Source organism: Orycteropus afer, unplaced genomic scaffold, assembly GCF_000298275.1.
Source record: "Orycteropus afer afer isolate SDZICR_OR568_19922 unplaced genomic scaffold, OryAfe1.0 scaffold00015, whole genome shotgun sequence".
NCBI classification, from domain to species: Eukaryota; Metazoa; Chordata; class Mammalia; order Tubulidentata; family Orycteropodidae; genus Orycteropus; species Orycteropus afer.
The window spans coordinates 20,468,597-20,481,104 of NW_006921602.1; the positions used below are offsets into that span (position 1 = coordinate 20,468,597).

The window sequence follows — 12,508 nt, forward strand, 5'->3', positions numbered from 1 at the left end:
AATTTTGAGTTTTGTACCACTTTGTTCTCCCTCTTTATGTAGGATCTCCTACATCGGTTATTTTGGGAATTCTTAAAGAGGGTCTTAACATGTGCCCCTATACCAGTATGTTAGCTGCAGCTACCATGAGATAATCCCTTACTACATACAAATCTTCCTGTCCTTCGCCTGGCTACTGAGGTCAATACTGATGGTATCACCTGTGTAGATGTCACCACTGGGCCAGTGATATCTTCACTGCACGTTCCCAAAGCCACCAGTCCTCAGAGAACCTGAATGCTATGTTCCAAAAAGAGATAGGGAGAGAATGGCTCTGTTTCCAACCCAATGCCACATTTTACTACCCATCTGGAGTCCCACTGTCTCTTGTAAACAATTTAGTCAACTTCTGGCCCTCAATCAAAACACAACTTCCAGTGAAAATCATGCCATCAGTCTGGCCCTTGCCCCGTCTAACCATAGAGGCTTAAACCCAGTTCAGAAGCCAGAAGGAAGACTTTGTGTTTTCTTCTCATGCCCTATTCTCCTTCATACTGGTCCCTGCCCTCTTCTTTCTACAATGACTACAGAAATCCCTAAGTATATCAGTGGACAAACAGATGGACAATGATGGGGATGAAGGGTATTGACTACACAGGTAGGGCCTGGGGTCCATTTATCCTAAGTGAATTTTGGCAATGTTTCATTCAGGATGTTATGCAGAGAAATACTCCCAAACCACACCTCCAGCTAATAAATAGCTGAAAATATGCATGGTTTATGGAGGTCACATTGACATGAATGTAGTGGGAGCCAGGGACAGCAAGCCAGGATCCTGCATGGTTGCTTTAAGCCAAGAGTGTATTATATGTCTGATTTAAACTCTGCACTCTAGTAATACCCTGCCCATTCAGGGCACATTTATGGCACACATGTTCTTGGGTCTTACTAGTAGTGTGCGCTATGGTTGGAGTTACAGTGCTGAGATCACAGGAAAGGATAGGTAACAGTATAAGTGGAAGCAATGCTCATACCAAACAAGTCACATATACAGGTAGTCCCTGGGTTGTAAACCTCTGACTTCCATACAACCTATGGTTGTATAGTTAAAAAACAATCCCTGTAAAGCCTATTATATCAAAAATTTGAAGTATACACAATGGTTTATAATAACAAACAAGCACTACTTTGCAAAATGAATCAAAACATTATTATTATTATTATTATTATTATTATGTGAAAGATGTTTGAGTGGAGCTGGAAGTGTGTCTTTAATGTTGTTTTACCATACACTATATACACTCCTCAGAAGGAAGTTTGGACAATCTACTTCCGTAGTGATACCACCTCAGAAATCCAAGGAGGGGACACTATGAGTCGGGTCTGACTCGATGGTAAACAACATATACTATATAATAAGACAAACATTTGACTAACTGACATTATATATGAACCATACCTAACTGTTCCTATTTATGTACAAATATGACTTAAAGACAGATTTAGGAACAGAACTTGCTCATAGTCTAGGGACTATACATTAATCAGTATAACCCCACCCCACCCTAGGATTTGAATCCTGCATAATGGAAGGTGGTCAGCCAGCAAGTCTGTCATACTTCCCTGCCCACAGAGGCTCCCAGGAAGTTTAAGCAGTCATTCTTCAGCACCCTGCTGACAGCATTTCTCATCAGGCAGTTGACTTAATTACATAATCTTCTACGGGTTTAGGTCTTCTCAAAGCCTCTGTCTGCAATGTCCTTCCATCACAGATTGTTGGATGTGTGTATAATAATGGGGACATGAGCTTTGCTATCATTCAGACCTGGGTCAATTCTTTGCTCTGCCTCTTTACCAGCTGGGAGATGTCAGGCAATTTACTAAATCCTCCATGAGCCCTAGTTTTCTCAGTAAAATGGAGATGATAATACCCATCTCAGAGTACTATTTTAAATGGGAACAGAGATGAAGTATGGGCACACAGCACAGTGCCCAGCATGGAATTGTTCCTCAGGCTATTTTTGAGTCCCTGGGTGGTACATATGATTAACACACTTGGCTGCTAAAGGTTAGAGGTTTGAGTCCATCCAGAGGTGCCCTGGAGGAAAGGCCTGGTGATCTACTTCTGAAAAATCAGCCATTGAAAGCCGTATGGAGCACAGTTCTGCTCTGATATGCATGAGGTGACCATGAGTCAGCATCAACACAAAGGCACCTGGAGCTGTGGGGGTGGTTCTTCCCTTATCACTAACTATCTTGCCTCAGTGCTTTGGTCCCCAGATCAAGCTGCTGAAAGATTCGGAGTGCCTTTGGTAACTGGATCATTTCCACGCTCCTTTCCTAAGTTCCCAGACTATACTAAATATCATCATTCCATTTGACTTCTCAGAACTTGGAGAATAGCTACTAATCAGTCCATCTCTCAGGACAGAATTAAACCAAGACCATTCTGGATGAAACCTGCACTTCCATGGAAGGCACAACCACCTTGCAAGAGATCTAGGTTGTCTTTGATTGCTATGGATAAAGGTCCAGGGACTTGTTTCCATGGAGTGATCTTCACTGAGCTATTCATGAAGTATTTGAGAAATGGCTTCCCAATGTGGGGTAAAACAAGTAAAAGATTGCACTGAATGATGAAGAATATAATGCAGTGGACAGATTTAGGAATCAGTCACTTCTACATTCTCAACCCCCATCTCTGCCTCTTGCTCAATTTTGGACAAGTCACTTACTCTCTGTTGGCCATTTTGTCACCGATAAAAAGGGATCAAATACATATTCTTGAACAATTGTTGAGATCTAAGTAAATTAAGGTCTGTAAAGCACTTACCACTTTGCAAATGTGCTAACATCTTTCGAATATAAAGCAAGTACTTGGAAAAGTTGTGTTAGTAGTGAAAAAGAAAAAAAAAAAAAAAACTAAGTCACTGCCATCAAGTTGAATCTGACTCACAGCAACCTGTCCTTGGGTTCCTGAGGCAGTATCTCTACGGAAGTAGAGTGCCCAATCTTCCTTCCGAGGAGTGGCTGGTGGGTTTGAACTGCCAGCCTTCTGGTTAGTAGTCAAATGCCTTAGGCACTATGCCACCAGAGTTGCTGTTGTTGTTATGTGCCATCAAGTCAGACCCGACTCATAGTGACCCCTCCTTGGGTTTCCGAGGCAGTATCACTATGGAAGTAGATTGCCCCATCTTCCTTCTGAGGAGTGGCTGGTGGGTTTGAACAACCAGCCTTCTGGTTAGCAGTCAAGTGCTTTAGGCACTACACTACCAAAGTTCCTATGCCACCAGAGTAGCTATCATTATTTCTATGACTTACCAGAGACACCACCACTCACATAAATGGCCATTGCAACAGCCATTGCAAATCCAACACTGATAGTGCTAATCCCTCCAAAATGCCCTCGACTGAGGACAGCTTGGGCAACAGAGCCACATCCAAGGACCTGAAATGAGAGGAAAACTTAACAAGTAAGTGGGGATGGTCAGAGTCAAAAGCAATTGAAAGTTATAGTAGCAAAAATATTTTTAAAGTGAACTTGTGGATGTGGGTTGCCTTGGGCTCCATACACATCAAATTATAATGATCCAGCTATGCAGATAGAAAATGGATCCATTTGGTTGGACCAAAATTTGTCAACATTTATTAATCAGATCATTTCAGACAAAGATATAGGTTTCTGGATTTTTTTTAAATTAACCTTCTTAAAATACATATATATAGAGAGAGAGAGAGAGAGAAAGAGAAAGAGAGAGAGAGAGAATTAGATTCATGTGCAATTAGAGAAATATTAGAGACATATCCATATACTTTCATATAGACACCACCACCACCAATCTCTGCTGTTGAGTTGGATCAGACTCAAAGCAACCCCTCCTTGGGTTTCTGAGGCGGTATCACTACAGAAGTAGATTGCCCAACCTTCCTTCTGAGGAGTGGCTGGTCGGTTTGAATCTCCAAATGCCTTAGGCACTATGCCATCAGATCAGGTGTTTTTTTTTTTTTCCCAAGCAATCAGAAGATCTGGCAACTCCAGAAATAATCACCTGGAGCAGAGTAGCAGGTGGCTACCCCCTTTAGAGCTTATGCTCTTCCAACTGGCTTACTTTACACATTTAAGTCAATTTACTAGTCCCTAATAGGAGCTTTGGTAGCATAGTGCCTAAAACATTTGACTGCTAACCAGAAGGCTGGCCATTCAAATCCACCAGCCACTCTCCGGAAGGAAGATGGGGCAATCTACTTTCGTAGCGATACTGCCTCAGAAACCCAAGGAGGGGTCGCTATGAGTCGAGTCCAACTCAACAGCACATAACAACAACAACACTAGGCATTTGGAGGCAATCTGGCTGCACTGTGGTTAAGGCATTGGGCTGCTAACCAAAAGGTCAGCAGTTTGTACCCATCAGCCATTCAGTAGGACAAAGATGAGGTAGTCTGCTTCAGTAAAGATTTATAGCTTTGGAAACTCTATGGTGGTTGCTGAGTTGGAATTAATTGGATGGCAGTGGGTTGGGTTTGGTTCATAGGCATTTGAGTTTGATATCTCTACTCTAGAGGCTCCCAGTGTAAGCCAGATCAGGCTCACAAATTGTGTGCACACCCAACAAGTGGAAAGATCATTTGTACCATGCATTAGAAAGAGTGCCTGACATACAAGAAACAAAGGAAAACTATAGAGAGATAGACTCAGGTCTCTCTTATCCATATGCTTTTTTTCCCTGATGAGACTGTAGCTTCCCAATGAGCAAAGGCTGCCAAACCTACTGCTTCTTGCATTCTCTAAGGCACCAAACACAGTGTTCTGCTCATAGTAAGCCCTCCATAACAATTGTATAATGAAGATGAAATATCATAGTGAGTCCTTGATAATTTTCAGCTAGAAGAGGATATTTTAGGAGCTCTGGTAGCGTAGTGCCTAAGGCACTTGACTGCTAACCAGAAGCCTGGCGGTTCAAACCCACCAGCCACTCCTCGGAAGGAAGGTTGGGCAATCTACTTCCGTACTGATATCTCCTTGGGAACCCAAGGAGGGGTCTCTATGAGTCAGGGCCGACTCAATGGCACATAGCAACAATAACAGAGGATATTTTGGAATGATTTGGAATAAATCTAATATGGCACATCATTCAGTGGACTACTACGCAGCCATAACATATGAGGAGGAAGATCTGTGTGTACCAAAGTGGAATGATCTTCAAGGTATATTGCTATATTAGAAAGAAGAAGTGGTAATACAGTGTTGTGGATTGATTCATGCTGCCTGAAAATTGTGTTGAAATCCTAATCCCTGTACTTATAAACATGAACCTGTTTGGAAATAGTAGTTTTCTTCTGTTATGTCAATAAGGACATGCCAGAGTAGGATGGGTCCTAAATCCAATCACTTCTGAGTTATAAAGAGAGCAAAATAGACATAGAGGCACACAGTGGAAGAAGACAGACACCAAGGAGTGCCAAAGAACTCCAAAGAAACCCTCCCTTAAAGCTGATACCCTGATTTGGACTTCCAGCTTCCAAAACTGTGAGACAATAAAATTCTCTTCTTTAAAGCCTTCCAGTTATCATACATTTTGGCAAGACAGCATTAGGTCACTAAGACAAACGGTGTGTAAAGTATATTGACAATTAAAAATGCATTCTATTATTTCCTTTAATTTGCATGGCAATCTCCATGAATACACAAACAGCAGGAAATGTGAGTGGGCCCTTTGGAGGGCACTGGATGGTCAGCTCAAGTGTTGGGAAAAAGCTTTCCTTTATATCCCTCCTTTCCCCCCATGTATTTCCTAATTTTAAGAAAAAGGTCTTGCATATTCATTGTGCACCCAGTTAAAACCATTTCATCAATTGTCCATTCAATAAACATTTTGTGAAGGAGAGTTACTGGGAAGGAAAATGTATGTTTAGATCAAAGATGGAGCAGTTGTATATGACTTTGGTAGAAAAACAAGACACCAAAGACCACTAGCCATGCATCCTGTGATTTCAAAAGCCAGTGTGGTCCTGGTAAGCCCTGAGACTGTAGGAACTATTCAGTCATTATTCTTTTGTTCTTTATATGTAGAATTGGCCAAACTTTTCATAGAATACAGAGTCCCATTTGGGTTTCTTAACAAAAGAAGAGCAACTAACTTGGGGGAAATGGATCAAACCATAAATATTATAGATAAATAGAGCATATGAGGAAAGGTTTCAGAAATGAATAAATATAAGGGGAAAAAAGATTAAGAATGTGAAGTCTTCTTATTAGGAAGACAATAACCAGCTCATATCTCTTCACAATGGCATGAACTAAAGGAAAGAGACTTAAACTGAAATATGAAAGATTATGCATAAATGATTTCCTGACAGTGATGAATCTAAAGCTCTCCAGGACACATTTATGAAGTTTTTCAGAGAAATATAACTTACAAACAAGGAAAATTTAGTAATATAGAATGACCTTGATTTACTCCTCTCTGAAGGCAGAGAAAGTGCTTAGATGATCCTTCAATGTCCCATCTAGTCCCTAATCCTAAGATATAGTGATGTATCTTAGTTCTAACTGCTACATAGTAGGGAGAAGTATGAGGTTTTGACCTCTCGAGGGAAATACTTGGTCTACACATCACATTCACCTGGCAGGTTTTGCATTTAGTCATAGGCTTGGCCCCATATTCTACATTGAATTATAAATAGGGTTGCAGCAGGAACATCTTTTTTTTCCTTTTTAAGAAATCGTCTGGGACCATTTCATAATTGACCAATTCCTCACAGGTTTGACATTATTCTTTCTAGAATCCTTATCTATTACATTAATTTTCAGTTTGAAAATCACATTGGTGGCATTCTTTCAAATTTAAAGTACTCCTTGGAAGGAAGGTTGGGCAATCTACTTCCATTGTGATATCACCTTGGAAACCAAAGGAGGGGTCACTATGAGTTGAATCAACTCAATGGCAGTGCATTTTGTTTTGCATTTTTTAAGTGTTCTGGGCATAAATTTCAAGCTAACTGAAAGAGTCTTAAACTCTTTTTTGGTAGGTTTTTTTTTTTTTTTGGTAGTATTTTCTAAAAAAGGAAAAAAAAAATTGCTGACAGCTGAGATGAGCCGATTTAGACAACCAGAGGTAAGAAGAGATACATCCAAACAGAGGCCAATCTAAGCTATTACTACTTTCCAAATTCACATCTTTCCTCTTTTATGCTTTGAATGCTAAAGCACTGAGCTGGTCTAGAGGGGCCATAAAAGCTTTAAGTAGTGCTAGTGGATGAGGGAGGCCTCTGCCTTGTCAAATTTCACTATGATTAATACTCTTCTCTTTCATCTTACATGTTGAAATTGCTTTTTGTCCTTTTCTAAGGAAGATAATCAATGCTGAGAGCTACAGGAAACAGGAGGAGAGAGGAACAATTCAGTTATCTTTATCAGAAACTGTCACTCAGAAAATTTCAGCCCAGATTTACAACATTACTTCTTAATTTAAAAATATATTTATTATAGCCTGGAAAAACAAAAGGAAGAAAGATGGCTCCCTACTAGTGTCTTCCCTACCCTGCCTCTTCCCATCTGTATCCACAGCACCAGGGGAGCAGATCTTGGATATTATGATGTATTATGGTCTGATTGTTGGGGAATTGGTCACCCCCTCTGATTTCCTTCTTCTATGTACCCAGTGTATTTTTTCTTTCAAATCAATAGAACTATCCTTTATGGTATTATAGGTAATGCTTCCAACATGGTTCCCTCCACTAACTTTTAAGAATTGCCACATATTTCCCCTTCTTAATGAGGCCCAGAAAGAGCTCATTAGCTTTCCTATCCTGTCTCATTTTTTTTCTGCTCTCCATATCTGGAAGGTTTTTCTAGGCCCATCACTCATTCATACTCTTCTTTCCAAATCTCATCTCTGAACTTGACCTCTTCTCTGAAATTGTATTGTACCAGCTACACTATAAGGAGTTCTGGTAGCCCAGTGACTGAGGCATCTGACTGCTAACCAGAAGGCTGGTGGTTCAAACCCATCAGATGCTCCACAGAGGCAAGACTGGGCAATCTACTTCCGTAAAGATTAACTGCCTTGGAAACGCAATGGGTGTCACTGTGAGTCAGAATCGACTCAATGACAGTGGGTTTGTCTGTACTGTATAATTAGTATTTCATTGTTTTCCAAGCAAGGAATGTTGATTTCCTTATCTAGAAAACAATCTCTGAGGTTCCTGTCCAAACTAACAGCGAATAACATGCGACTCTATTCTATTCCCTTAGGTGTTTTGTTTGCTGAGTCTGTCACCCACTCTTCCTCTGCAGGTAATTTCCAGACTTTCAAGATCTCTTCCACCTTCTTGCCAGGATCCAGCACCTGCTAATCCAGTTGCCTTTTCCATAATGTCAGAAAAATTACAAAAACCATGCAGGTATGGAGAACAGTTACAAGGCCATGGATCTAGTGTTCACTGTGTCCTTCACTATGTCCCCAAAGCTCTTCCTTCATCTCTCATTATTCTCCCAATAACTTCATCAAGCTTTCTCTCCTTTCATCACCCCAAATCACATAAGCCCCTTTCTACACGCAAATAACCTCATCTTCTATTTGACTTGCATCTACTAATGGCTTTAAAGATCAATGGTAATTCAGAATATCACATAAGCATTGTGTTTCAGCTACCTAGTGCTGCATAACTGCCAAATCTTCCTAAGACTTCTTCGACAGCCTCTAACAAGTTTCCCTACCTCCAGGCTCTCCTCAACCAGTGACCATGCCAGAAAAAATATCATTTTCCTGATGCCTCTCCTGCTCAAGAAGGGCCAGCACAAACTCCTCAGCCTGGTACTTAGGGATCTCTATTGAGTAGCCTTAGGATTCCCAGCTACCTCCCTGCATAGTGTTTTCCAACATAAACCCTCTGCATCAGCCAGGCTGGTGTCCTTCACCATCTTTTAGATTCATGGTGTTCGTTACTGTCTCTGCATATCTGCCCAGCTGTGCATTCTAGGAGGAATGTCTCTTTCTTGGTACCTTCCTCAACCAAACTCAATTTGTTGTTAGTGCTGAGTTAAATGCTACCTATTCAACAGGGCCTACAACCTAAGACCACAGGTCCTCTTCTACTGTGTCTATAACTTGTAATTTCAGTATATACTCCTTTGTCCTGTAGCTCCCCATCAAGACTAGAATGTCCTCCAGGACAGCAGCTTCTATTTCTTTGTATTCTCTGCTCAAATATTTGATAAAAGAGATTAACATATCTTAATAAGCAGGGGGAAAAAACTCTCTGTAAATTCCTTCTCAAGAGAAAGGGGTAGTTTTGGGCATAGGATGTGAAAAGTAAGAGGCATAATTTCTAAGAAATATCAGTTTGGATTACTGGACAGTTCTCAGTTGTGCCATGACCCCCATGACAAGCTGTTGACTAGAGACAATGTGAAGTCATTGTAATGAACTGAAACACTGCTACGAGGAGAAGAACTAACAAACCCACAGATTTTACAGCATCTGACCCTTCTCAAGTTTTTTGCACATCTATTATCTCCTTTAAAGTATAAACCTTTAAAGTGATCTCATGTGTGTCAGAGTAGAAGTGTGCTCCATAGGGTATTCTATGACTGATTTGTTCAGTGATTATATAAAAACTTTGTCCTTCCAGAACAGTAGCTAATGAAGGTTAGGAATTCCTTTGCAAAATGCTTGTGAATACATAACCTGGGCCAGAGACCAGCAGGGATCTCTGCAAGGGATCTATGATTCCCTGTGTGCAACAAATATTGTTCAGAGATGGAAAAACATTTGTCTTGAATCTACCTATATTTAGCATTATTTTCAAATGAATGCAGATGTTGTCATCAATACAAAGGTATTTCTTATATTTCCAATGTACGTATACGTTATTGTCAATACAAAAGTAGTGATTAATTTGCAGTATCCTTTTGTGGTTCAGTATTTTTAGATAATTACTATCCTAAAGAGTTATTAGAAATTTTTGGAGTTGAAAGGAGGTCCTAATACTCAGAGAGGCCCTGGGAATATTGTCATAGACTTTGCAATAATATTGCATAAATATTTGCTATCTTTAGTTATCTCCTCTATAGTAGTATAAATAGATTGGCAGCTGCCTTTTACTTTGGTGTTCTTTGCTAAGTGCGCTCTTCATGCTCAGTGTTTTTACCTGTGTTAGCTTCCAAAATAACACCAAACTCACTGCCATCAAGTCGATTCAACTGAGATGGTATCTCTACGGAAGTAGATTGCTCAATCTTCCTTCTGAGCAGTGGCTGGTGGGTTTGAACCACCAGCCCTCTGGTTAGCAGTCAAATGCCTTAGGCACTATGCCACCAGAGCTCCATTAGAGTTTAAAAAAAACTCTATTATTATCACTTAGAGGTAAGTATTATTATCTCTATTTTATTTATCAGAAAATTTAGGCTCAGAAAGGTCAAGAAATTTGCCCAGTGTTTCATAATTGAAAGCAAACAGAGAGAAAATTTGATCCCAGGTCTTAGTCAGAGGTCTATGCTTTTAACCATTACACATTGAATGAGACAAGAGATAATTAGAAGCAGCTGAAGATCCTAAGAATTCATAGAAATATTCAATGTTTTCTACAAGATGTAGGATGGACAAACCAGTCTTTCTATTTATATGTTCAAAGTAAGTGTTGTCCAGGAATACTGAAAGATTTGGAGAATCAAAGTAGCACCATCTGTTAGCAATCTATCCGGTAAAAACAGTTGCATGGTGATCCCATGTGTGTCAGAGTAGAAGTGTGCTCCATAGGGTTTTCAATGATTGATTTTTCAGAAATAGATCACAAAGACTTTCCTCTGAGTTAACTGTGGCAAGACTTGAACATGCAACTTTTAGGTTAGCAGCAGAGCATGTTAACCATTTGCACCACTCAGAGGCTCCTCTGTCCACTGTAAAAGGCTGCACTGTAAAACAGATTCATCAGTCCTAGGAGAAAGAACTGAAGCTGAAGCTAATCTGTAGTTATTAATCTTCATATCTTGACATGTGGCTTTTCTGGTGACAGCATATGTGATCACTTTGATTCAGAAAATACCCAACATTTTTAGTGCATTTTCACCAAAGCTTTCCAGTGACTTAGAGAAAAAAATGTTTTCAGCCTCATTTCCCTCTTTTTCTCAAAGATCATCAAGATGTTGATGATTAAGTAGATTTTTCAATCTATGCTGAATCTATTTGCTTTGATTTCTATCTACTTGATTTTTAGCTCCCCTTACATTGACATTTTCCATTAGCCAACTGTTATGAATTCAATTGTGTCCTCTCAAAATGTGTGTTGAAATTCTCACTCCTTTACCTGTGGATGCAATCCTGTTTGGAAATAGGATTTCCTTGTTATATTGATTAGATCATACCTGAGTAGGATGGGTTTTATAGCTAATCACTTTTGAGTTGTAAAAACAACAGGTTAGACATGGAGATATATCCTAGGGTTGGGGAGAAATGGGAAGACAGACCCATGTGAGGACTGTCTACCTGTCAAGGAACCCAGGAACTATGGGGACTACCTAGAAGGAAAGAATTGACATGGCCAAGACATTGATTTGGACTTGAGCTTCCAGAATTGTAAGAAGATAGATTCCTATTATTTAAAGTCACTCACTTGTGGTATTTCTGTTATAGCAGCACAAGGAAACTAAGACATCAACCAAGTGCTCACCAATGAAAAACTCAACCTAAAGGCAGAGTTAAGCCCTTTCTTTCTTTGTCCTTGTTATCTTCTTCCTCACAATGTCTCCCCAGTCTTCTAGTCATCAGCAGATGGCCCACTCACTCACTCCTAATGATGACAAAACTTTCCTAATACTGGGAAATTGGTGGACTGGATGGGGGCACTGAGATAATGCTGGGATGGGCCTTTCCCACTCTGAGGAATTGTACCCATGACCCACACAGATTTCTTGTGGCACTTGCCAGCATATGGGGAACCCATTTATCATTCATATCTGTTTTGACATGAAGACTAAAGGGATAAACAATTCCCCCACCACTCCTGTCTCTCTAGCACTATTGACTGAGCCAGAGACAAAGAAGTAACCTAAATGGCCATCCTAAAATGTCCCTCAAAAAACCAAACCAAATTCACTGCTGTCAAGTTAGTCCTGACTCATAGCCACTCCTCCTTGGATTTCTGAGGCAGTGTCTCTACAGAAATAGATTGCCCAGTCTTCCTTCTGAGGAGTGGCTAGTGGGTTTGAACTGCCAGCCCTCTGATTAGCATTCAAATGCCTTAGGCGCTATGCTGCCATAGCTCCTACATGGCTAATATGTACACATGTATGCATATATGTATGTATTTTAAACTTTAAGCTAATTATCTCTTTTAACCCAGGAGGGTCGGTTCAGAACACGTTTGCTCTATGCCATGTGGATAGCAACATTGCAACCCAAAAACATGCATTATACATGACTCTTTTAACTTGTAAGTTGCCTCAGCTCTTCTCAGAATACATTTGAAATTAAAAATATTCTCAAATAGATAAGTTTATCATTAAATCCATAAAACAGAGGTCATAATT

The 12,508-nt window shown here is 40.1% G+C and overlaps 1 protein-coding gene across 1 annotated transcript in view; it reads right to left on the minus strand.

Moving 5' to 3' along the window:
- The window catches only part of AQP9 (aquaporin 9), a 72,370-nt gene that overhangs the window by 32,010 nt on the left and 27,852 nt on the right, over positions 1–12,508 (minus strand). The window contains exon 2 of the mRNA XM_007958467.2: positions 3,301–3,427. Within this exon, the coding sequence (XP_007956658.1) occupies positions 3,301–3,427 (127 nt within the window). The remainder of the gene's footprint in view (positions 1–3,300; positions 3,428–12,508) is intronic.